Consider the following 27,899-nt stretch of genomic DNA (forward strand, 5'->3'; position numbering starts at 1 on the left):
TTTGAAAATGTGAAGACTGGCTTTATTTTTAAGTACATAAGCATGATACACAGGTTTTCAATGACTTAGTGTACAAAAAGTATACCACTGAATCTCACATCAACATTATTATTTTATTATCGGACTTACAGAAGGCCTTGCGTGTTAACAAAATGAAACATAAAAAAATATGCACAGTGCAGAACAGACATACTCTACAACCTGTTAAAACGGAGTATCTCTTAAAAGCGGACAGTGAGAGGAAGGTGAGCGGAGAGGAAGGCTGGCTGGAACTTTGAATAAGACGGCAGAAGTAGAAGTCATTCTGAATCTACTGGTTCTGCCATTTTCTTGGGTCTACCTCTGCCTCTCTTCAGGCCAGGTGTGGTCTGAGTACCCATCTCCACCAGTGCCTTCTTAGGTCTGGCAGCAGCATTTTTAGGCGTGGCAGCTTTCTTTTTAGGGCTGGCAGTTTTACTTTCCTTCACCCCTGTCGGGAGAAGATCAAAACGTATTCTGTGTGGTTTAACCTGAGAAGAGGACAGGAGCGTAGGAGAGGAGGAAAAGAAGATTCTTACCCTTCTTCTTTGGGGATTTTCTTTTCTTGGCGGGAGAGCCATCGACCTCATCATCAGACTCCTCTTTATAATCTACCACCTTCTTTCTTTTGGAAGTCTTCTGTGAGGAGAAAAAAAAGAAGAAGAGAGAAATGTGGTCAAATCTCACAGTCCGCCTGCAGCAACCTTGGAGGGGGCAGAAATCAAACATGAAATTAGGAACTCTGCTTTGGCACACGACGACCGAACGCTTATATCTGCCCGGAGCCTTGTGAACGTCTGTGTGACATCTGAGCAAATGCAATTATGACTCTCACAGAGGAAGAAAACCTTCGACAGGAATAATCCACTCAAAGTACACAATGAATTCTGCTTCCTTGACCTATAAAATAACAACAATGGACAGGGCTAATTTTGTTTCTGGGGTAATTGTTTAAGACATCTGGAACTGTCTTCAGTGTCAAAGTTGAGATTTGAGGTGAGCCCTTTGGTACAATTTTCATCAACTATGACTTAACTTTTTCTCCCTGTTCTACACATTCAAGACTAAAACTAGCAAATAATTGTGTCCATGAAATCACACCAGCCCAGAACACGTTGATGAGAAAGATGCACTTACCGACAGCGATCAACTCTTCCATCTCTTCTTCCTTCTGCCATCCCTCCTTTTCCTCATTCTCTCTTAAACTGTATAATGAACGCGCGCGCCCCTCCCTCCTTTCTTCCCTCTCTCGTCTTGCCTTTCATTTTGCCAATTGCTACCTTATGATTATCAGCAGACCCTGCTGAGCTGAACAGATTGGCTAGATAATTACATACAATAACGGCAGTGGGCAGGTAACCCTCAACTGGCACAAGCCAGCTCTCCGGTGGCACCGTCCTTATGCAAACGTATTGTGGGTAGCGTGAGGAGGGGGAAGGAAGGGGAGACCCCTCCCTCTGCCGTGAGAGTGGCCCACTGATTGCCAGGCAGCACCAACTCCAAGGTTACCGTGTCATCAAATTTGTGACACATTACTGAGGGATAAACACAGGTACTTAGACCTGTCGGAGAGGAGAGTGAGGAGGACAGTAAAGAGGATAAGGAGGAGGAGAGAGGGAAGAGGGGAGAAAAGGGAGGACAACGAGAAGAGAAACTGGAAGGGGAGAGGAGGAAGGAGATAGGTAAGATGGAGAAGAGAGGACAGGAGGGGAGGAAATTGAGAGAGGAAAGGAAAAAGGCTTTTGCTGTTGTTGTTGGAGAAAACCCTGTGTGTTAGCCAGCGTGCCATAGACAACGCTTTGACCAGTGTGTGTGACTGTGTTTTGGGGGTAAAAACATCAATAAGCCACGGTCAAGGCATATCTTTTAAAAGCATCACACCTTAATTGTATTTGAAAATCAATGCTCTTGGCAGCCATTCACACAACCCAGCCCAATTAGTCTCGGATCGTGCTTGGGCATTTTTACATTTCAAATGAAATGGCTTTCAACAGGTAAACACATTAGGGGTGGTTGAAATGGGCTCCGTTTGAAAGGCCGGGCTTCAAAAAGGTCTGGAGCGTGCCAGGTTTTAAACGCCAAGGCTACTATGATCTCACAGCAACACATTTGTATATGTGTGTGTATGTCTGTCTTTGCGTGCAACGTGTGTCTGTGCACTGACCTTGGCAGAGGACGATGGCCCAGCTCCGTTGCTGCTGACCACGGAGGAGAACTCCAGCTTGTCGTCATCTTTGGTGCCGATTGACTTAAGCCCCGCCTCCAGAATGGACCGTAGCTTCTGATAGGCCGGTTTGTCTGTGTAGCTTAGAGTCTTCACCTCCTCCATGAACTTCTGAAGTTCATCTAAAATATGACAAAGAAATCAAATAAAAGAGTGGATTTATCTTTTAAAATGAGTCCCAGCAAGTTGTATATGAGCTGCAGTGCTTACCCAAAAAAGGGAACACTTTACCTGACACTCTCCTCAGTGGTCAAAACACTTAAATAGAAGTTTAAAAAAAAGTTAAGTAAAAAAAAAAATCATTTAAAAAAAAAAGTGGTTTAAAATGTAAGCGTAATTTTTAATTTAGCCCTATTCACAATTAAAAAGGTAGCTAGCTAGCTGAAGAGTGGTTGAGCTTCTCCTGTTCAATATAGTAGATGATGGTATGAGGCAATGAGCATCCCTATGCATTTCAACCTGTTCCCCCATCTGCTCCAACAACATTGTGATAAAAACACAAACATCCAATACAAAAAAAAGATAAACTAAATCAATTCAACTTGAAGATTCCCAACCCTCACTGACCATAAACTACAACACGGATTAAAATGTTTGTTATCTAGCTGATATCCACCCCTCAATCATTATTCACAGACACAAGAAACAACAGACACACCAGTCGCTATATTGCAGGTGAGCTGAAGGTAGTCATCAATGACCTTGGACCACAGAAGGTATTTGCACTGGTGACAGACAATGCTGCGAACATGAAGACTGCTTGGTCTAAAGTGGAGGAGCCCTACCATCACACCCATTGGCTGGGCTGCTCATGCATTGAATCTGCTCCTCAAGAACATGGACAAACAATGGATACACTCTACAAGTGAGCCAAGGAAATTGTTAGGCATGTGAAGGGTCATCAAGTTATAGCAGCAATCTACCTCACTAAGCAAAGTGAGAAGAATAAGAGCACCACATTGAAGCTGCCCAGCATCATCTGTTGGGGTGGTGTTGTCATCATGTTTGACAGTCTCCTGGAGGGGAAGGTGTCTCTCCAAGAAATGGCCATATCACAGCCTGCCAATATGGACAAGCCCCATCAAGAGGATCCTACTGGATGATGTATTTTGGGAGAGTGGTAAGCAGCCTGAAACCTATAGCAGTAGTAGCAATTGCAAGGATTGAGGGAGACAATGCCATCCTGTCTGATGTTCAGACTGATGTAAGAGAAGAAATCCATACTGCCCTGCCCACGGTTGCTCCAAGCAGAGGAAACTGCAGTTCTGAAATAAATCAAAAAGCATGAAGACTTCTGCCTGAAGCCCATACACGCCACAGTGTACATGTTGGACCCCAAGTATGCAGGCAAAAGCATCCTGTCTGGTGCAGAGATCAACAACGCCTATGGTGTCATCACTACCGTGTCTCACCACCTTAGCGAGGGCAAGGTTATTGGCAGTCTGGCGAAGTACACTTCCATGCAAGGGCTTTGGGATGGAGATGCAATATGGCAGTCGTGCCAACAAATCTCATCAGCCACCTGGTGGAAGGGACTTGGTGGATCTGAGGCTCTTTCTCTTGTTGCCTCTATCATCCTCCAAATCCCACAATCATCAGCTGCCTCAGAGCGCAACTGGTCCTTGTTTGGGAAGACACACACCAAAGCAAGCAACAGGCTGACCAACACAAGGGTTGAAAAATTGGTGGCCATCCAGGCATATTTGAAGCTTTTGGAGCCTGACAACGAGCCATCCTGAACAAGGTTGGAAAGTGACAGTGAAGATGAGACCTCAGAGACTGATATTCAAGAGGTGGACATTGAGGAGGTCCAGGGAGAAGACATGGAAGCCTGAGGAAGACAACCAAAGATTTAGTTTCTAGACTATCATTTTACGTTGAAAACATTTTTGGGAGATGCGATGGATCATTGAGGATCATTCAATATTCCCTTTTGTTGTTCAGTGAAATCATCATGTGAAGAGTCAACTCATTTAATTAAAAAGTTGTTTTTTATTATATTAGAAGGATTGAATCATTTGCAATTCTGTCTACTTATGATGAGGTAAAAGGTTTATGTTTTGTCTCCATATGATATGGTAAATATATCCAATGCAAAAAACATTACATTTAAATGGTATTAATATATTTCCGTTAATTCCCATATATTCCCATTAATTCCGACGGGAAAGTTTCCACCTCTGAATATTCCCTAAAATGTGCAACCCTAGTCACAACAAACATAATTAGTGATGATGGACACAACAGAACCACGGCGGCTCGACTCCCATCACCTCCATCTCTGGGCTGGTGAGATGTGTTGTGGCACAGCCGCACACAACACAACAGCCCGCTGAGAAATCTCTCCTTCTGTCACATGGCGGCCAGAGCGGGTGCTGCCACAGAAGGATCAGTGAAGAGGAGGAGACAGAGGAGAAGGAGCGTAGGTCGAGATGGGGAGGATAGGAGAGGAAGGCCCTGGGTTCAGGCCTTGAATTAAATGGCTTGTTAAACGTTGTTAAAAGTCTATTTTTTTCCTCCTTCAGATTGAACGCCTCCTAGTCCATATTGTAAAGTTAATGTTATGTTGAGTGAAGTCAAATCTGCAGGCCTAAATACCATATGAATCGCCCACAAATCTTTCAACGACAAAAAACTAAGAGTTCATATACCAGTCAAACGTTTGGACACACCTACTCATTCAAGGATTTTTATTTTAACTATTTTATACATTGTAGAATAATAGTGAAGACATCAAAAATATGAAATAACATATATGGAATAATGTAATAACCAAACAAAGTGTTAAACAAATCCAAATATATTTTACATTTTAGATTCCTCTAAGTAGCCACCCTTTGCAATGATGGCAGCTTTAAACACTCTTGGCATTCTCTCAACCAGGCTTCACCTGGAATGTTTTTACAACAATCTTGAAGGAGTTCCCACATATGATCAGCACTTGTTGGCTGCTTTTCCTTCACTCTGCAGTCTAACTCATCCCACATCATCTCAATTGGGATGAGGTCGGGTGATTGTGGAGGCCAGGTCATGCAGCACTCCATCACTCTCCTTGGTTAAATAGCCCTGACACAGCCTGGAGGTGTGTTTTGCGTCATTATAAAAAAAAAAGTTCAACAGGACAGTCCCTCTAAGCGCTGTTAGATTCTAATTATCAGAGTAAGAACTCGACGGACACTATGAAAGCTCAAACAAAGTTTATTCTTCCCAAAAGATCGAACAGCTGAACCGACAAAAACATGTTTACAATAGCGGTGGTATATGTACCCAAATTTGGGGTGGAATCTCCTTCTCTCCAAACACTACATCTCTGTTGCAAGGCAGGAAATTAAGTGACGCGGGCAATAAAAAGTGACCTGACCTGGACCCCGTTCATCGCTAATCCACAGCTCTCTCCCCTTAGTGCTGCCACATGTGATCGTTTTCCCTGCACACAGCACATTCCAAGCTTAAATAGCACCCACCATATACCTTCCTCCTACAGATGACCATTAACTTCTGGTGTAGACCCTCTAAACCTAAGCACTCAATATTTCAATAGGATACCTGATAATTAACCCTATCCCAAACTTAGGAGTTAGAACCCAGAATCCATCAGCGCAAACCAGAAGGATGGCTTATCGCTGCAGAACGCTGTGGTAGCCATGCTGGTTAAGTGTGCCTTGAATTCTAAATAAATCACAGACAGTGTCACCAGCAAAGCAACCCCACACCATCACACCTCATCCTCCAAGCTTCACGGTGGGAACCACACATGCGGAAATCATCCTTTCACTTACTCTACAGTCGTTGCCAAGTTGAGAATGACGCAAATATTAATTTTCACAAAGTTGCTGATTCAGTGTCTTTATATATTTTTGTCAGATGTTATTGTGGAATACTGAAGTAGAATTACAAGAATTTCACAAGTGTCAAAGGTTTTTACTGACAATTACATTAAGTTGATGCAAAGAGTCAATAATTGCAGTGTTGACCCTTCTTTTTCAAGACCTCTGCAATCCGACCTGGCATGCTGTAAATTAACTTCGGGGTCACATCCTGACTGATGGCAGCCCATTCTTGCATAATCAATGCTTGGAGTTTGTCAGAATTTGTGGGTTTATGTTTGTCCACCCACCTCTTGAGGATTGAACACAAGTTCTCAATGGGATTAAGGTCTGGGGAGTTTCCTGGCTATGGACCCAAAATATTGATGTTTTGTTCCCAGAGCCACTTAGTTATCACTTTTGCCTTATGGCAAGGTGCTCCATCATGCTGGAAAAGGCATTGTTCGTCACCAAACTGTTCCTAGATGGTTGAGAGAAGTTGCTCTCGGAGCATGTGTTGGTACCATTCTTTATTCATGGCTGAGTTCTTAGGCAAAATTGTGAGTGAGCCCACTCCCTTGGCTGAGAAGCAACCCCACACATGAATGGTCTCAGCATGCTTTACTGTTGGCATGACACAGGACTGATTGTAGCGCTCACCTTGTCTTCTCTGGGCAAGCTTTTATCCGGATGCCCCAAACAATCGGAAAGGGGATTCATCAGAGAAAATTACTTTACCCCAGTCCATCAGCAGTCCAATCCCTGTACCTTTTGCAGAATATCAGTCTGTCCCTGATGTTTTTCCTGGAGAGAAGTGGCTTCTTTGCTGCCCTTTTTGACACCAGGCCATCCTCCAAAAGTCTTTGCCTCACTGTGCGTGCAAATGCACTCACACCTGCCTGCTGCCATTCCTGAGCAAGCTCTGTACTGGTGGTGCCCCGATCCCGCAGCTGAATCAACTTTAGGAGACGGTCCTGGCGCTTGCTGGACTTTCTTTGGCGCCCTGAAGCCTTCGTCACAACAATTAACAGCGCTCCTTGAAGTTCTTAATGATCCGATAAGTGGTTGATTTAGGTGCAATCTTACTGGCAGCAATATCCTTGCCTGTGAAGCCCTTTTTGTGCAAAGCAATTATGACGGCAAATGTGTTTCCTTGCAGGCAACCATGATTGACAGAGGAAGAGCAATGATTCCAAGCACCACCCTCCTTTTGAAGCTTCCAGTCTGTTATTCGAACTCAATCAGCATGACAGAGTGATCTCCAGCCTTGTCCTCGTCAACAATCACACCTGTGTTAACGAGAGAATCACTGACATGATGGCAGCTGGTCCTTTTGCGGCAGGGCTGAAATGCAGTGGAAATGTTTTTTGGGGGATTCAGTTCATTTACACGGCAAAGAGGGACTTAACAATTAATTGCAACTCATCTGATCACTCTTCATAACATTCTGGAAGATATGCAAATTGCCATCATACAAACTGAGGCAGCAGACTTTGTGAAAATTAACATTTGTGTCATTCTCAAAACTTTTGGCCACAACTGTACATCTCACAAAGACATGGTGGTCCGACCAAAGCTTCAGACCAAAGGAGAGATTTCCACCGGTCTAATGTGCATTGATTGTGTTTCTTGGACAAAGTAAGTCTCTTCTTCTTATTGGTATCCTTTAGTAGTGGTTTCTTTGCAGCAATTCGACCATGAAGGCCTGATTCACGCAATCTGAATAGTTGATGTTGAGATGTGTCGGTTACTTGAACTCCATGAAACATTTATTTGGGTTGCAATCTGAGGTGCAGTTTACTCTAATGAAATCATCCTATGCAGCAGAGGTAACTCTGGGCATTCCTTTCCTGTGGCGGTCCTCACGAGAGCCAGTTTCATCAGAGCGGTTTTTGTGACGGCAACTTTCAAGGTTTTTGACATTTTCCGGATTGACTGACCTTCATGTCTTAAAGTAATGATGGACTGTCGTTTCTCTTTGCTCATTTGAGCTGTTCTTGCCATAATATGGACTTGGTCTTTTACCAAATAGGGCTATATTCTGTGTACCATCCCTACCATGTCACAACACAACTGATTGGCTCAAACGCATTAAGAAGAAACTCCACAAATTAACAAGGCAATTCATTGAAATGCACACCAGGTGACTACATCATGAAGCTGGTTTAGAGAATGCAAAGAGTGTGCAAAGCTGTCATCAAGGCAAAAGGTGGCTACTTTGAAGAATCTCAAAAATACTACTATTTCATTTATTTGGTTACTACATGATTTCATGTGTTATTTCGTAGTTTTGATGCCTTCACTATTATTCTACAATGCAGAATAGTACAAAGGGAAAAGCCTGGAAGGAGTAGGTGTCCAAACTTTTGACTTGTACTGTATGTCTAAAACATATCTGAAGTGATGTCACTCCAAAAGGCAAACTTCAGCCAACACTCTTGCCCTCCTTGGTATTGCCTCCAACCTATGCTTCACACGAATGCACTCATCACACTGTAATTCACAAGAAAGTTAAAGTGGGAAGTTTTGTTGCGGTCAGAGAATTAGCGGTGGGGCTAATGAATTAGCACGCAATATGAGGAGATCAACAGGGCCCCTGTTCGTGAAGCAGCAGCTAGTGATAATGGTGTAACTATAACGCCACTGGCCTAACAGCTACTCATGTTAAAGTTTGATAAGTCAAACTACAATATTGACATCCTCATCCACACGAAGACCAACAGATGTGTGTGCTCAACATACAAAGTAGAAAACTTAGTTCTAAGAAATGTAGCATTTGTTTCTCTCTCACCTGGCTTGTCTTGTGAGGAGAAACACTTGGACATGAACTCTGACACGTTATCCCTGCATCTGTGAATGACAAAAACAAGTTAGGATCTCAACTTACCAACCTGTGTGTGTGTGTGTGTGTGTGACATCTTACTGTAGTTTTACGTCTCTGACATAGAGGGGGTCCTGCAGCTTGTCTTCCCAGGGCAGTTTACTGCAGAGCCACTGGACCATACAGTACCCCAGGATCTCCAGATCACTCCTTCTACAGGGAGCTGCAGACATACAACACCACTACGTCAGTCTGAAGGGTTTAAAGCAGCGCTCACCAGCTGGGTGTCGACCAACAGTGGCCATTAAAAATGTAGAATCGTTAAACATGTCAAATGACAGCAAATGTTGTGGTCAGAGGCGGTAAGATGGCTACCCGCTGCTTTTAACAGTTCGTTGCCACGGTGAGTTCTGTTCTTATATTTTCCTTTTTCATACCATTATTTTCACAACTGAACTGATCAACAGATCCCTTTAGAGGTCCTACTGATACAGTGGTGGCAGGATATCTGTTAGCTGATAATAAAATAAAAACCCCAAAAAATCCCATTGCGAAAATAATGCATTTTAGCCTATTCATTGATGTAAATACATTTGACTGGTCATGCTTATCAGTATATGGGATAATTTGCACAGTTTTGTGGAATTACATTGGTGTGTGTATATTCTTTATGAATCGTATTTATCCTCACACGCACAGCATACAGACAGAGAGCCTTTGAGCGGGAAATCTGTCAGACAGAGCTTTTATAAACCCAATCTTTGCACAACAATTCTAGATACAAATATTAGCTTTTAGAATTGCATTTCTCAACTGGTAATTGAAGCATGCTTCCCATTTGCCATTCAAATGCATAGGCAAAGGAAGGCAGGCTTCATCAGCACGTCACACACCATTTTCCAAAGAGCTGGAGGCAGTATGCATTTTGAAAACACATAGATACTTAATTGTTTGAAACCCGAATGTTTTACTACATATTATGAGGCATGTTTGTCTTGCTTCAAAGTAGCCTTGGCAACATCACACCATATCCATGGAGGCAACTATTTTAGAAAGACCTCCATACACCATTGAAATCAGTAGCATATTTCTCTCATATTCTTTTGGTTTTCAACTTTTTCATTGCCCGATAGCCAAATTAACATTTGCGCGTAGCCCACTACCTTGTGCGCATTGCTGTGCTAATAGCCTAATGTTAAGAAATAGTTTATCAACACTTTAAGCTAAACGCTATCTATTGATTCATTGCTTTTACATATACAGTTGAAGTCGGAAGTTTACATAAACCTTAGCCAAATACATTTAAACTCAGTTTTTCACAATTCCTGACATTTAATCCTAGTCAAAATTCCCTGTCTTAAGTCAGTTAGGATCACCACTTTATTTTAAGAATGTAAAATGTCTGAATAATAGTGGAGAGAATGATTTATTTCAGCTTTAATTTCTTTCATCACATTCCCAGTGGGTCAGAAGTTTACATGCTATCAAATACTAATTGAGTGTATTGCCTTTAAATTGTTTAACTTGGGTCAAATTATTCAGGTAGCCTTCCACAAGCTTCCCACAATAAGTTGGGTGAATTTTGGCCCATTCCTCCAGACAGAACTGGTGTAACTGAGTCAGGTTTGAAGGCCTCCTTGCTCGCACACGTTTTTTCAGTTCTCCCCAAAGATTTTCTATAGGATCTAGGTCAGGGATTTCCACATAATATTCCTTCCTCATGAAGCCATCTATTTTGTGAAGTCAACCAGACCCTCCTGCAGCAAAGCACTCCCACAACATTATGCTGCCACCCCCATGCATCACGGTTGGGAGGGTGTTCTTCGGGTAGCCAGCCTACCCCTTTTCCTCCAAACATAACAATGGACATTATGGCCAAACAGTTCTATTTTTGTTTCATTAGACCAGAGGACATTTCTCCAAAAAGCACAATCTTTGTCCCCATGTGCTGTTGCAAACCGTAGTCTGGCTTTTTTTAAATGGCGGTTTTGGAGCAGTGGCTTCTTTCTTGCTGAGCGGCATTCAGGTTGTGTCGATATAGGACTCGTTTTACTGTGGATATAGATACCTGCTTGTACCTGTTTCCTCCAGGATCTTCACAAGGTCCTTTGCTGTTGTTCTGGGATTGATTTGCACTTTTCGCACCAGAGTACGTTCATCTTTTGGAGACAGAACACGTCTCCTTCCTGAGCGGTATGACGGCTGCATGGTCCCGTGGTGTTTATACTTGCGTACTATTGTTTGTACAGATGAACGTGGAACCTTCAGGAGTTTGTAAATTGCTCCCAAGGATGAACCAGATTTGTGGTCTACAATATTTTTTCTGAGATCTTGGATGAATTCTTTTTATTTTCCCATGATGTCAAGCAAAGAGGCACTGAGTTTGAAGGTAAGCCTTGAAATTATCCAAGATGGCGTAGCAGTCAGACGTCTTTGTCCTGTTGTGTCCCTTGTATATATGTTTTTTTTTTTTAAATATATTTTTCCTAAACCTCAACTTCAAATCAAATTTTATTTGTCACATACACATGGTTAGCAGATGTTAATGCGAATGTAGCGAAATGCTTGTGCTTCTAGTTCCGACAATGCAGTGATAACCAACAAGTAATCTAACTAACAATTCCAAAACTACTGTCTTATACACAGTGTAAGGGGATAAAGAATATGTACATAAGGATATATGAATGAGTGATGGTACAGAGCAGCATACAGTAGATGGTATCGAGTACAGTATATACATATGAGATGAGAATGTAGACAAAGTGGCATAGTTAAAGTGGCTAGTGATACATGTATTACATAAGGATGCAGTCAATGATGTAGAGTACAGTATATACGTATGCATATAAGATGAATAATGTAGGGTAAGTAACATTATATAAGGTAGCATTGTTTAAAGTGGCTAGTGATATATTTACAACATTTCCCATCAATTCCCATTATTAAAGTGGCTGGAGTTGGGTCAGTGTCAATGACAGTGTGTTGGCAGCAGCCACTCAATGTTAGTGGTGGCTGTTTAACAGTCTGATGGCCTTGAGATAGAAGCTGTTTTTCAGTCTCTCGGTCCCAGCTTTGATGCACCTGTACTGACCTCGCCTTCTGGATGATAGCGGGGTGAACAGGCAGTGGTTCGGGTGGTTGATGTCCTTGATGGCCTTCCTGTAACATCGGGTGGTGTAGGTGTCCTGGAGGGCAGGTAGTTTGCCCCCGGTGATGCGTTGTGCAGACCTCACTACCCTCTGGAGAGCCTTACGGTTGAGGGCGGAGCAGTTGCCGTACCAGGCGGTGATACGGCCCGCCTGGATGCTCTCGATTGTGCATCTGTAGAAGTTTGTGAGTGCTTTTGGTGACTTCTAAATACTCTCCTGCAACCCGCCTCACCCAATGATAAGTGGATCTGTTTTTTTTCCTGAACTATTTCTATTTACTTCGGATCTGGAATCACTCAACTGAAGCTAGCCAGCTAACTACGTACCAGCTATCAGTTGGCAAACCACAGTTAGCAGTCATCAGCTAACCTTTAGCTCGGAAAGCTCTTGCCAGTTCGTACAAGGTGACTCAAACCAGAGCATAACAGAACTATTTTTTTTCACTCCATATCTCCGGATTCCTACCGCAAACTCTGAACATTTTCATCTGGATCTTCGTATCTAGTTCACCGCAATCGCAGGTGACTACTCCTGGCTAGCGTTTCCATCCCGGAGCTAGCACCAATTAGCCTGAAGCTAGCCCGGCTAGGACTCCTGTGCTACAATATTCGGACCCCTTCTACTGCCTCTACGACTGGATTACCGACTTAATCTGCCCGAGGATTCCAACAGGCCCCTCAGACGAGACGTCTGCTGAAGGCCCATTCTGCTAAACCGCGGCCTGCTAGCTACCTAGAGCTACTTGGAACCCTACTACTCCACGACTGGTCTATCGACGTCATCGCACGAAGACGCAAAAACAGACTTACCTCCATCGCGATGTCCCCCCAAAGGCCCTTCTGCTAACTTGCTAGCCCCGGTCTGCTAACTGCTAGCTTGCTTGCCCCGGTCTGCTAACTGCTAGCTTGCTTGCCCCGGTCTGCTAACTGCTAGCTTGCGTGCCCCGGTCTGCTAACTTCTAGCTTGCTTGCCCCGGTCTGCTAACTGCTAGCTTGCTTGCCCAGGTCTGCTAACTGCTAGCTTGCTTGCCCCGGTCAGCTAACTGCTAGCTTGCTTGCCCCGGTCTGCTAACTGCTAGCTTGCTTGCCCCGGTCTGCTAACTGCTAGCTTGCTTGCCCCGGCCTACTAACTGCTAGCTTGTTAGCACCGGCCTGCTAACTGTCTGAATCGCCGTGTCCCCAGCCAGCCCAACCACTCACTCACTGGACCCATATGTTCACTTGGCTACGCACGCCTCTCTCTAATATCAATATGCCTCGTCCGTGACTGTCCTGGTTAGTGATTAATGTTTTATTTCACTGTAGAGACTCTAGCCCTGCTCAAAATGCCTTAACCAACCATGTTGTTCCACCTCCTAGATATGACATCGCCTGGTTTAAACGTCTCTAGAGACTATATCTCTCTCATCATTACTCAATGCCTAGGTTTACCTCCAATGTACTCTCTTCCTACCATACCTGTGTCTGTACATTATGCCTTGAATCTATGCTATCGTGCCCAGAAACATGCTCCCTTTACTCTGTTCCGAACGTGCTAGACGGCCAGTTCGCTTAGCGTTTAGCCGTACACTTATCCTACGTCTCCTCTGGTGATGTAGAGGTTAATCCAGGTCCTGCAGTGCCTAGCTCCACTCCCACTCCCCAGGTGCTCTCATTTGTTGACTTCAGTAACCGTAAAAGCCTTGGTTTCATGCATGTTAACATTAGAAGCCTACTCCCGAAGTTTGTAGTCACTGCTTTAACACACTCTGCCAACCCGGATCCTGGCTTAGGAAAACCACCAAAAACCTTGGAATCTCCAACCCTAACTATAACATTTTCCACCAAGATAGAACTGCCAAAGGGGGTGGTGTTGCAATCTACTGCAAAGATAGCCTGCAGAGTTCTCTATCACTATCCAAGTCTGTACCCAAACAATTTGAGCTTCTACTTCTAAAAATTCACCTTTCCAGAAACAAGTCTCTCACTGTTGCCGCTTGCTATAGACCAACCTCTGCCCCCAGCTGTGCCCTCGACACCATATGTGAATTGATTGCCCCCAATAAATCTTCTCAGCTAGTGCTACTAGGTGACCTAAACTGGGACATGCTTAACACCCCGGCCATCCTACAATCTAAGCTTGATGCCCTCAATCTCACACAAATGATCAATTATGAACCTACCAGGTACAACCCCAAGTCCGTAAACATAGGCACCCTCATAGATATCATCCTAACTAACTCGCCCTCCAAATACACCTCTGCTGTTTTCAATCAAGATCTCAGCGATTACTGCCTCATTGCCTGCATCCGTAATGGGTCTGCGACCAAACGACCACCCCTCATCACTGTCAAACTCTCCCTAAAACACTTCTAAGAGCAGGCCTTTCTAATCGACCTGGCCGGGGTATCCTGGAATGACATTGATGCTTGGTTATTCTTTAAAAAGTGCCTTCCTCACCATCTTAAATAAGCTTGCCCAATTTAAAAAAATGTAGACCTAGGAATAGATAGTCCAGACCTGTCTGCCCTTGACCAGCACAAAAACATTTGTGGAGTTCTGCATTAGCATTGAATAGCCCCCGTGATATGCAACTTTCAGTGAAGTTAGGAACAAATATACACAGGCAGTTAGGAAAGCAAAGGCTAGCTTTTTCAAAAGGAAATTTGCATTCTGTAATTATTATTATTATTATGTAATAAATTATTTGCCGAAATTGTTGCAACCCCTATTACTAGCCTGTTCAATATCTCTTTCATATCGTCTGAGATTCCCAAAGATTGGAAAGCTGCCGCGGTCATCCCCCTCTTCAAAGGGGGTGACACTCTAGACCCAAACTGCAACAGACCTATATCTATCCTACGCTGTCTTTCTAAGGTCTTCGAAAGCCAAGTTACAAACAGATCATCAACCATTTCGAATCCCATCGTACCTTCTCCGCTATGCAATCCGGTTTCAGAGCTGGTCATGGGTGTACCTCAGCCACGCTCAAGGTCCTAAACGACATCATAACCGGTGATAAGAGACATTATGGTGCAGCCATATTCATCGACCTGGCCAAGGATTGACTCTGTCAATCACCACATTCTTATTGGCAGACTCGACAGTCTTAGTTTCTCAAATGATTGCCTCACCTGCTTTACCAACTAGTTATCTGATAGAGTTCAGTGTGTCAAATCGGAGGGCCCTGTTGTCCGGACCTCTGGCCGTCTCTATGGAGGTTCCACAGGTTTCAATTCTCGGGCCGACTCTCTTCTCTGTTTACATCAATGATGTTGTTCTTGCTGCTGGTGATTCTCTGATCCACCTCTACGCAGATGACACCATTTTGTATACTTCTGGCCCCTCTTTGGACACTGTGACAACTCTCCTTCCGTGGCCTCCAACTGCTCTTAAACGCAAGTAAAACTAAATGCATGCTTTTCAACTGATCACTGCCCGCACCCGCATCACTACTCTGGACCACTCTGACTTAGAATACGTGGAAAACTACAAATACCTTAGTGTCTGATTAGACTGTAAACTCTCCTTCCAGACTCACATTAAGCATCTCCAATCCAAAATGAAATCTAGAATTGGCTTTCTATATCACAACAAAGCATCCTTCACTCATGGGGCAACAGGGTAGCCTAGTGGTTAGAGCGTTGGACTAGTAACCGGAAGGTTGCAAGTTCAAACCCCCGAGCTGACAAGGTACAAATCTACAGTGAATTATAAGTGAAATAATCTGTCTGTAAACAACTGTTGGAAAAATTACTTGTGTGATGCACAAAGTAGATGTCCTAACCGACTTGCCAAAACTATAGTTTGTTAACAAGACATTTGTGGAGTGGTTGAAAAACGAGTTTTAATGACTCCAATCTAAGTGTATGTAAACTTCTGACTTCAAATGTATATATATATATTTTTTTTTATGTAGCCTAGGCTTACTGGTTGTTTGAATTTGGGATTTATCATCCCACAACTGTCCCAGAGTCTGTTTGGGCTATTTATCTCTCAACAAGCTGACTAATAGAATAGGTAAAGTTGTCTACTATGGGGGATAGTAGATAAGACATAGGCTCATTTGGTGAGCGTCCATAAAGCTAGGAGAACCTAAGACACCTAAGTAAATTGAATGAAATTGCCAAAATGATATAGCCTAATTATCCTACTCCTGTCTATGCATAAATAAATAACATTCAGAATAGTGTACTAAAGCATGATTTGGCCACTAGGATCATTAGCTTCCCCTGGTCTTAAAAAATAAGTTGTGGAGTGTTTTAAATGGCATTGCCTACGGTCAGAAGGAAAGGCACCACACGCAATATGGGAAGCAGGTACCAAATAGATGATTGTTAATGAACTGTTAGTGAAAATTAGATGTACAGGCATATATATATATATATATATATATATATATATAAAAATCGCAGGACAAGTTTGGAAAGCAAATGGCTAATGCTGTAAAGAGAAGACAATAAAAATACTATTTTTAATCGTTCTTTAAAAATTCTCAACTTAACTGAGCGAACCACAGCTCAACCACAGCTCAACCACCAATCTTATTGGCTCCAGCGGACAGCACCGGCCATATCCCCGGTGAGTGTGCACTGCTCATATTCATTATTTATCAGAATTTCCTCCTCCAGTTTAGATGTCTCCCGTTCTCGTAGGTCTATTATATGGAGCCACATGGTTTTTATTGATCTGTTTGTCAGCGTCAGCAGAGTAGGCTACCCTGTAAATTGTCGTATTAAAAAATGATTGTACTAATGTCTATAATCATATAAAGTGTAGTAGAATTGTATGACGTGTTTTCCCCGTGCAAAAGAAGAAACATATATAATATAGCCCAGGCCTCTACACTATACGCTCAGCCATGCATTGAACTGTCATTTTTGCAAACAGTGATTGAGGTATATTATTAGCCTAAATCATGACTATCCAATCTACTCATCACATTAGAAATAGTAGGCTCTCTTACATAAGTCTTCAAATGCCATGATGCATGGAATGCCTTAATATAAAGGTGCATTTTTATGGTGAAAATGTTCTTCCCCAAACTTGAAAATCACTATGCTATGCTATGTCTATGCTATGATTTTGCTGTTCTTACTCGTCTTGGTTGAGGAAAAGTAAATGTGGACAGTTATTCTAACATCTTCAGTGTGTGGTAAAAATACACGTAATCTTAAAGGACACACATCATTGTAAGGACACACATCATTGTAAGGATACACATCATTGTAAGGATACACATCGTTGCATCATTGTAAGGATACACATCATTGTAAGGATACACATCATTGTAAGGATACACATCGTTGCATCATTGTAAGGATACACATCGTTGCATCATTGTAAGGACACACATCATTGCATCATTGTAAGGACACACATCGTTGCATCATTGTAAGGACACACATCGTTGCATCATTGTAAGGACACACATCGTTGCATCATTGTAAGGATACACATCATTGTAAGGATCATTGCATCATTGTAAGGACACGCATCATTGCATCATTGTAAGGATACACATCATTGCATCATTGTAAGGACACACATCGTTGTATCATTGTAAGGACACACATCGTTGCATCATTGTAAGGACACACATCGTTGCATCATTGTAAGGATACACATCATTGTAAGGATACACATCGTTGCATCATTGTAAGGATACACATCGTTGCATCATTGTAAGGACACACATCATTGTAAGGACACACATCATTTGCATCATTGTAAGGACACATTGTAAGGATACACATCGTTGCATCATTGTAAGGACACGCATCGTTGCATCATTGTAAGGACACGCATCATTGCATCATTGTAAGGACACGCATCATTGCATCATTGTAAGGACACACATCGTTGCATCATTGTAAGGACATACATCGTTGCATCATTGTAAGGACATACATCGTTGCATCATTGTAAGGACACGCATCGTTGCATCATTGTAAGGACACACATCATTGTAAGGACACACATCATTGTAAGGATACACATCATTGTAAGGATACACATCATTGTAAGGATACACATCATTGCATCATTGTAAGGATACACATCATTGTAAGGATACACATCGTTGCATCATTGTAAGGACACACATCGTTGCATCATTGTAAGGACACACATCATTGTAAGGACACACATCATTTGCATCATTGTAAGGACACACATCGTTGCATCATTGTAAGGACACACATCGTTGCATCATTGTAAGGACACACATCGTTGCATCATTGTAAGGACACACATCGTTGCATCATTGTAAGGACACACATCGTTGCATCATTGTAAGGACACACATCGTTGCATCATCGTTGCATCATTTTAAGGACACACATCGTAAGGACACACATCGTTGCATCATTGTAAGGATCGTTGCATCATTGTAAGGACACACATCGTTGCATCATCATTGCATCAAGGACACACATCGTTGCATCATCGTTGCATCATTGTAAGGACACACATCGTTGCATCATTGTAAGGACACACATATCATTGTAAGGACACACATCGTTGCATCATTGTAAGGACACACATCGTTGCATCATTGTAAGGACACACATCGTTGCATCATTGTAAGGACACACATCGTTGCATCATTGTAAGGACACGCATCGTTGCATCATTGTAAGGACACGCATCGTTGCATCATTGTAAGGACACGCATCGTTGCATCATTGTAAGGACACGCATCATTGCATCATTGTAAGGACACACATCGTTGCATCATTGTAAGGACATACATCGTTGCATCATTGTAAGGATACGCATCATTGCATCATTGTAAGGACACACATCGTTGCATCATTGTAAGGATACGCATCATTGCATCCTCGACTTCCATGCTCTGTTAAGAACCATTACCATTATGTCAATGTGATTTCTGTCATTCTGAGCACCGTGGGTGAACGCCCTAATCAGGTTACCTTTTTATTTTGAAAAACAATGATTTATTCCATTTACTCCCAACTGAACGTACCTACCCCTGGCTTGGCTCAGTGAGGTGTGCTGTACTTACAGACTCCTTTGTGTGCGTCGATGGAGGTGAACTCGATGGTCCCGTCATGGCACCTCTTAGGGTCTTCCTTGTACTCCTTCAGCACTCCTTCTGGAGCGTACCTATAGGCCAGTCCATAATCTACTAAGTAAACCTAGAGGTTTGCAAACAAAACAGATAAATTCATGCATGCACATACAGCCAACCAAATGAGTGAGTATACTTAACATGATGTGGCTTGTAACTAAATTACTACTAATAACACTGTACATGTGTACTAAGTTTCATGCCTTTACGAAAACATGTTTTTCCACATATCGCCTGGACTATAACAATAACGCGTACATCACAAAGCATAGTTACAGTAAACTATAGCTCCCTCTCTCCCTGCTCAAATCCTCAGCTCCCAGAAAGTCAAACAAATGTTTCCAATAACTGCAGGCAGGGAGCAGGCAGAAAGAGAGCTAACCCTGAGACTCCCAAGGGGTTGCTTTCTAAATTGTAATTTAAAAATAGCACTTTAATAACACACCACAGAAACATTATTAATCTCTAAATTACATATTTGCCCCTGCCCCCACCTTGTTTGCTTGAAAGAGCTCTTAGCCACCATCTAATCTCTCCCATGTTTAGAGAAGAATAAAGAACCCCTCCTCCCCTCTTTTATGTCTCTAATGTCGAATTGAATCCAATGAACCAGTGGCAGCAGCATAATCAAATAAATAAATATATCCAATGTTTGTTCAATTTACATATCAGGTCAAAGGCATTACTTCACTTCAAGAGGTAGAGACAACCATTTGAAATCCTACCCAGACTAAGAAATAGGCCTCTCCATTTTAGAGGGTTACTGCTAGATTCTGGCATGTCTCTGCATGCAGTATAAAGGAACTTAGCGGTAGTTTTGCGAGCCAATGCTAATTAGCATTGACTGGAAGTCTACATGTACGGTAACATTGCTAGTCACTACACACCAGTGGAGGCTGCTGAGGGGAGGATGGCTCATAATAATGGAGTGAATGGAATTGTATCAAACATATGAAAGCCATGTGTTTGATACCATTCTGGCCATTATTATGAGACGTTCTCCCCTCAGCAACCTCCACTGCTACACACAAGGCACATTGCTAGCAAGCTATACAGACATGACATGGTTAGATCGAACAGGATTAGCATAGCATTGATGCTAGCCATATCAGGACAAAAAGCTCCACTGCATATGTGTTTCTCAATCCATTCCTGGGGTTGTAACTCAACAGACTCAAATAAACTTACCAAGCTCTGGCTTAAGAATCAGCTGAATTGGGTGTGTAAGTGCTGGACTAGTGTGAATGACAGACAGGCAGGACCCTAGATAATACAACAGCTCAAGGCCAATATCTTTGGAAAAGACAGCCACTGACCTGATTGGGGTTGTTGTGGCTGAGGAGGAGGTTGGAGGCTTTGATGTCAGCGTGGACATACTCATGCTCATGGATGTACTCCAGAATGTCAAGCTACACAAGTGAGGGGAGAAGAAGAGGCAAATATCAAACATTATTTACAGAGATAATAATACATAGGCAAACAACATTTTGAACACGAAAGATATCTGCATGCCTGGCAGATATCTCAGCCTGGATCTCGGCCCACCACCTGAAGCTCAACAAGGGGGAGCTGCTCTCTTCCTCCCGGGGAAGGCCTGCACGCTCCAAGACATAATACATAGGCAAACAACATTTTGAACACGAAAGATATCTGCATGCCTGGCAGATATCTCAGCCTGGATCTCGGCCCACCACCTGAAGCTCAACAAGGGGGAGCTGCTCTCTTCCTCCCCATCATGGATGACAACTCCAAAGTGTCCCCCTCCCAGATTTCAAATAAACTTGGCGTGAACTTGGACAGCCCCTCGGTCATTCTCTGCACACATCAAAGCAGTGACAGGCTCCTGCAGGTTCATGCTCTACAACATCTGTAGAGTACGATCTTTCCTCACACCGGAAGTGGCGCAGGTCCTAATCCAGGCACTTGTCATATCCCGTCTGGAGATGCATATTGCCTTTCGTGAGCTAACACTTGACTTTTCCCCCTTACTAGCACTGACTTTGCAGATAGCTACTTTATTAAGGAAAAATGTACTTACTATGACTGAGCTTTGTGGTTGTCCCACCGAGGGCTGTATCGGTCATGAATGGTCGTCAGCCGGTGATTGCCAAGCAAATAACTGCTGGTCTCACGTTAATTGACTGGTAATTAATGTAAACAAATGTAGCATCTCCAGGCTTCCACATCAGTAGCCTACAAGCCATCTACATTTTTAAAAAGTCTAATAAATCCATGTAATATAGCCTACACCATTACAATAAATCCATTATTTATTTTAGACAGGTCTAAAGAAACAGGATATGAAGAAAATGTAGTCCATTTCAGAAAAACAGAATAGCATACTCTGAGCTGTCCTTATGTTAGGCCCTGATAGGGCTATGCCATATGGCTGTGGGCTACACTAGTTCATTTAGCAGATGAGATTTGCTTAGAATTCTGTGACGTTATTTTATATTATGAAGAATAAAATTGAACATAGCTGACGATTTCAGGGAGATCACACATCCGGCTATTCTGTGTTGTGCAGATGAGAAAAAAACAGGTACTCCTGTTAATGCTTAATTTAGTTATTTATGTAACTTTAGTTGTGATACAAATGTTGGGCTATATGTTTGGATTTTTAATACAGTCTAACATGCTGACCAGACCACTTCTGTTGCTAAATAAATGTACACATACATGTTATTCAATCATTGCACCTACACTGCTCACACGCGCCAACGAGCGTCTGCGTTGCCAAGTGCTAAAATAGAAGTCAGTTCTATTTCTGACGCTGAACGTGGTGCAAATCCTGCCTCTCCCATCTCCTCATTGGTTTATAGAAGCAGATACCACGTGCCATCTCATTGGTTATACCCACGTCGGTGAATGAAAGATGAACTGAGGTCGGTGGTGATAATACACCTTTAAGAAAGTTAGATGCTAATCGCCATATAAAGTCCAAAGAAGAAAAAGCCTTACAGAAGGAGATGACTAGAAATTATTTGGTTGACCGTTTTGTGTGTGGTTTAATTGTCGGAGTAGAGGACCTTGTGCATTTCAGGTAAAATAACAAAAACATTTATATCCCAGGACAAATTAGCTAGCAACCGCAAGCTAGCTAAATAGGACAAATTAGCTAGCAACTGCAAGCTAGCTAGCTAAATTGCCTTAAATGTTTAATGCTTAAATGTTTAATGTCACCAAATTAATATAATTGATTAATAATATAATTGATGATTTGAAAAATGTTGCATGAAAGTTGAGCTCTGCCTTGTTTTGTGGCACAGGTTGTACATTCTTCATCAGTCTCTCATTCCCAATTTGACAAGCACTTGAAAATGCCTCGAATTTCCCAGCTGCATCCCCTTTATGTGACCGTAATGCCCACTAAAAAAGCAATGCCTTTTGCGGCCAGTGGTTGTTGTGACCTTAGGCTGAACATAATAATTAGTATTCCCTTCTCCCGCACCTATTCCCTTCTCCCGTACCTCTCCTCTTTCTCACAGGCTACAAGTGAAGACACACGTCAAGGACGCAACCCCATGCGTCCTTATCCAATTCCGAGGCGCATATTGAAGATATTGGAAGAACTGTCCACATTTACAATTTCATCAGCCAACAAGATGAGTAGGCCTAACGAACAGCAAAAGCACTAACCTATGTAAATATACTATCCCCATAGTACAAAAGTTGACAAATTCTATTCTGTACGAGAAATAAATATTCCATAGTCAGGGACTGTTGTGGAATGCAATAGATCCCAAATTAATACAACCATTAGCATAAAAAAAAACAGTTTAAGCAATGAGCCTGACGCAAGTGAGAATGTTTAGCTTAAAATGTTGATAAACTATTAGTCTATTTCTTCACAATATAAGCGCAGCGATGCGCACACGGCAGTAGTGCAAATATTCCATTAGCGGAAAACACCATTATCAAAAGTGACCACAAATGCAATTAGGCTTGTAATGCTGTTATTATTAAGGTGCATTTTTATGGTAAAAATTATCTTCCCCAAACCTGAAAGTCACACACTGCGAATGTTTGCCAGTTGGGCTCTACGCCTGTTGTAAAGCAGATTAATGTTCTTCATTTTAAGAAGTTATTCGGCCACTTTAGTTGTGATACAAAAAACCTAATCAAAACAAATAGGCCTATGGGCTAGGCTACATGAGGTGTGCGACTATGATTTGAAAAAGGCGCAAAAAAAGTGATAGGCTAATATTGTCATCACACTATTCTTGATTTAATCTTTTCTTTACATATACTAAATCATAAGAGTTTAATTTAGTTTGATTTAGAATTGATCATTATACATTCGCATCGATGTCAGAGTGATTAGAGGGACAATAGAGTGCTGAGTACCAGGCAGTTAGCAAGTTTGGTAGGCTACTAATGACCAGCAGCAGCATAAGAGCTTGGAGAAGCCCAATTACAGTGACTAAACGGTCACGTGGAATTTGACTGCTGACATGACTCATAACTGCTGGTGTGGCGGTAATACAGTCACCGTAACCGCACTAGTCCCACCTAGCTATCTTCAGATGATTGAACTAATCCACTCTGGATAAATGACAAATGTAAAGATATAGTAAATTAAATAAACAGCCAAGATGTTTCATAGAGTGAATGAAATATATCAACGCTTTAGTTAGTTGTTTTTCTTGGCTCTACTATTGGCAGTTATATGACGACAAAACTCACGAGTCTCAGCCCGAGCTGCAGGACCAGTTTCCGTGGGAACCTCCTTCCAGTCTCCTCAAACTTCTTCTGAAGGTCCGTCCCAAACCGGTCCATCACCATGAACCTGTACCTGGAAGGAACCAGAGATTCAGTGTGCATACCAAATGACACCCTATTCCCTATAGAGTGCACAACTTTTGACCAGGGCACCCTATTCCCTATATAGTGCACTACTTTTTACCAGAGCCATGTGGCATCCAGTCAACAGTAGTGCACTATAAAGGGAATAGAGTGCCATTTGACACACCTTGATAACATACTGTCTATGTTAATCAATCAAAATTGCTTGTAGCTGGAGGAGTAAGGCGTTGGCTTGACATGCACAACCGCTTAACTTTATGGGTGTGTCAAATATACCAAACTGGTCCACAGGTATTTATATGGTTGACATATCATAACAGATTGCTGTCAAGGTACTGGAAGAACCAGATTTAAAAGAGGCATTACACAACAGGAGGTTTGGAATTCACATTGTCAGGCTGGAGTTAGACAAATCAACTTTTACAAAACTGTCGTTGCTTGCAGCCGAGTTGTTTGTTGATTGCTTCGTGAAACACCCCCCTCCCCTGCAACTAATAAGCAACTCATCTGAAACTTGGTTGCATCCAGTTGAAACTTTTCATCTTTGGCTGTAGCTTGACACTAGTCGCACAATCGAAACTAATACTTTGTCACATAATCCATTCTGACCCAGTTGTCATGTCAATAATACAGCTGTCAGTGCTGTGTAACCAGTGATCAAGGCTGAAGAAAGACAGCAGAACGGGAGATTGTTATAGACATTGTTTGGCAGTCAAGAAATGTAATTTTCAAAGTGAAGCATTCGCTGTGCTGGCTATGTTAAGTCGTCTCTGGCTTGTTTATTTCGTTGCTAGCTAGCTTTGTAATGAGATTTGGCTAGCTGGCAAAACTTTTACAGACAGCATTTTGTCTATATCCATGTTGTTACAATAACCAAACGGTTGGATAAACAAATAATTTGTAAAACCACATGTAAAGCAGCAGATGACATGGGGTGAGTTTAGAATTCTCAAACAATATGACAAAGCAGCTTCAATTTGATTGGCTGTTGCATGCAATTTTAATTGTGTTTCTAGTTGCTTCATGTAACAGCAAAATTGCTTCAGATTATTTCACTTGTAACCTGCCACTAAAATTGCATGAAAGTTTCTGTGTATCTTCTGCCTTAGATCCTGCCCGTGATATACTAGACAACAAGCATTGCCAATTGCAGTATGCGTTTTGTTTGATAATTTGGTCATAAGCCAGCAACTTTTGATTACCTGGTTTCGTCTGGACAAACAAAAAATGGTTGCTTAGCAACCAGATACCAACGTCTTTTGTGGAGATAAAAGGTGATAGAGTTCCAAAAATTGATGATTTGGGAATTAATCTGGCTTTTTAAATGCTGGTAAGCGTTGTATAAAAGCAACAATACATGAGAGGCCATGTGTTATGACATTTTTCTAATGGCTGTGGTGGTCTACACCAATCGGCTTCGCCTCATGACTATGACCATGTCAAAGCCATGATAAGAAATAATACATGAGAGGCTATGAGATTTTTAACTACCCAATACCTTTTTCCTCCTTTCTCATGTAGTCCAGACCCCCAGTACTTCGGAACTCCCAAATACTTCATCTTGTGAGAAGTCATCCAACTCTGAACTAAAATACAAAAAAATGGCAACAGTTGTATCAATATAAAACAATAATCTTCATGGAATGACGAGTAGCACAACTATTTAAACATGACTAGATATGATTTTTTTTTTTTTTTTTTTTTAAATACTTGCCTAAACACCATTCACGATACAACACGCTAAAAGGCAGTTCACTTTTAAAGGGTTAAACTGAGATGACTGCCATTTAAAAGTAAAAACATGGCAAATTATTGAAATGATTCAAAACACACTTAATAACACTTGGTGGTAGTGGTGTTCAAAGTAATAAGAGCAGCGTAATTCCGTGTGGGGCAAGCCAGTGCCGGCCGTAAAGTAATCTCCTACTGGGACAAATATTTACCAACAGACAACGCCATATTCCAATGAATAAAATATGAGTGTTCATTCCTTAGCAATATAACAGTTAATTGTCAGGGGAGATTGACATTTGGATTGTTATGATATAAAATGCAAAGTTGCGGCCTTGGGGCAAACACAGGAGCCACCAAAGGCACCGTGTTGTAAACAGAGGCCCTCACTAAATAGAGCTACAACTACACTTCCTTAATTAAGAAAGTTGCTCATTTCTTTATGCGTATTTGTTTGTTCCAGTGTTGAGAGACTGTGTGTGTGTGTTCATGAGGGAGGGAGTGGTGTCTGGTATGCATACTTAGATCCGGCTTGGCAGCTCGCATGTAGAACTTGAGCTCTGAGAACAGTGGTCCGTTGTCACTGGGCTCCTAGATTAAGAAGAAGAAAAAGAGGACAGTGGAGGACAGTTGACCAAACAGTACAGCTTTATTCATTCCATTATGGTCAGTTTAGATGACATTATAAGGAGAACAGTTTTTCTCTGGAAACACTATTCATGCAGCATAGGTAGGCCTGGAGTCATGCAGGGCTATCAGATTGAACTGAACATGTTGAGTATATTGTCATTAACTGTACAAGCATACTAAGGACTTTAAATGTCTCCTTTGTCTTTCTTGTATAGGCATGAGATGGAACAGAGGCCAATCGTGCAATCATATACAAGGCATGTATTATCAAGCCAGAGTTGTCTTACCACTTTGATGACATATGGAGCATCAGCTCCAACTGTTTTAGATGAATTATCATTGGCTGTAATAAAAAAAATATATATAAAAAAATTAAATAGCATACCTCAGTTAGCCTATTAGGTGAAGGGCTAGATATACATGTGCAAGACATGCAGTAATATTCCTGATCAATAATAAATGAATGAACAATCAATGACTAGAATATGTGTTTTACCACCCATGTAGCCATGCTTCTCTTACCCAGATAGAGTAGTCCAAAGCCGCCCTGTCCGATAGGGGCTCCCAGTTTCCAGGACTTCTTGCTGGTATCCGTCAGTACTTCGCCAAGGGGGAACTCCTCAGCAAGCTTCCTCTTAGCTGGTCCTCTGCCCTTCCCTGCTGCCTGGGCTTTTGGGGGCATCTGAAGGGACCGTATACATGACCGTCTATATAATCTATACAGCTACCACATTTTAGTTCATTTAACACAACTGTCTTGTGACTACCAGCCAATACGGTATACTGCATACTCCTAGATCATATATCATAGCAATGCCATTATTTGACCGTCAACCATATATCTGCAAAAGCTATTTCTTAACGTCTCAGTGAAGTTTGAATATGACGTGTAAAAACCATATCACATGATAGGATCACGTGAGTTTTCAAATCGATCTAGTAACCACTACCGTGGGTAGCTGTTTCGATTGTCAGGTTCACGCTGGCTCGGCCAACTAACTAGCTACAGAGTTTACAATCACCAATCTAGCCAGAGTTAGACTTTTACAACAAATTGGGGCGATAGAGATTTTCATAACTTCGATGCAACCCATATAGTTTTTGCATTGTGCTAGTCCAGCACAATGTCAATTGCATCGAATCTAGTAACGTTAAGGCATTTCCTACATTTAGCTAGCTAACGTTACCTAGCTAGTTAACGGCTACTACTTGTTAGTTGCTAGCTAATTTAAGCGAACTTAATGCCAATAGGTAACACGCGTGCATCCATGATTTGCAGACAATTGTAAAAGCCAGCGGACTGATAGCTAAACAGTTCCTCCAACGAGATACTCTTAACTAGCTAGCTAACAACATTACGAAATAACATTAACGTGTTAGCTGATGGCATGCTAGAAATGGCCTTCATTCTGATGAAGCCTTGGACGATAAGCAAAACACCGCGTGTCCGTGATAATCTTGTTCTTAAACACGTTATGTCAATACATCTAAACAAAAACATTGAATTTCACAGGTTTTTATTGTCTAATGCAAACCTCGTTGTCTTTGTTGTTATTTCCAAGTTGTCCTCGATGCGCCTCAAAAATTCCCGCACTAACGCCAACCGGAAATAGATTCGCACATACTGCAACACTGCCTAACCC

At 42.0% G+C, this 27,899-nt stretch overlaps 1 protein-coding gene across 2 annotated transcripts; it reads right to left on the reverse strand.

The window, feature by feature from the left end:
- On the reverse strand, positions 1-27,899 carry LOC115120407 (serine/threonine-protein kinase VRK1-like). 2 transcript variants are annotated; one of them, XM_029649339.2, is made up of 13 exons: positions 27,792-27,899; positions 26,779-26,938; positions 26,544-26,599; positions 26,148-26,217; positions 25,394-25,481; positions 23,776-23,884; positions 20,406-20,498; positions 19,024-19,156; positions 8,972-9,092; positions 8,840-8,898; positions 2,183-2,364; positions 558-654; positions 1-469 (listed from the first exon to the last, which is right to left on the reverse strand). In XM_029649339.2, the coding sequence occupies exons 2-13, from the start codon at positions 26,936-26,938 to the stop codon at positions 300-302; spliced, it is 1,338 nt and encodes a 445-aa protein (XP_029505199.2). In that variant the 5' UTR covers positions 27,792-27,899; the 3' UTR covers positions 1-299. The 2 variants fall into 2 exon arrangements, with proteins under 2 accessions (XP_029505199.2, XP_029505198.2); XM_029649338.2 differs by having other exon boundaries at positions 558-657.

The sequence above is a fragment of the Oncorhynchus nerka genome, linkage group LG12 (genome assembly GCF_034236695.1).
Source record: "Oncorhynchus nerka isolate Pitt River linkage group LG12, Oner_Uvic_2.0, whole genome shotgun sequence".
In the NCBI taxonomy this organism is placed as follows: domain Eukaryota; kingdom Metazoa; phylum Chordata; class Actinopteri; order Salmoniformes; family Salmonidae; genus Oncorhynchus; species Oncorhynchus nerka.

Excerpts from the sequence above, each read along its gene's own strand:
- LOC115120407 (XM_029649338.2), bottom strand. The coding sequence starts at position 26,938 with ATGCCCCCAAAAGCCCAGGCAGCAGGGAAGGGCAGAGGACCAGCTAAG. Across the intron at positions 26,218-26,543 it reads CTCCATATGTCATCAAAGTG|GAGCCCAGTGACAACGGACC; the intron begins GTAAGACAACTC and ends TTCTTAATCTAG. Across the intron at positions 470-557 it reads AAAATCCCCAAAGAAGAAGG|GGGTGAAGGAAAGTAAAACT; the intron begins GTAAGAATCTTC and ends TTCTCCCGACAG.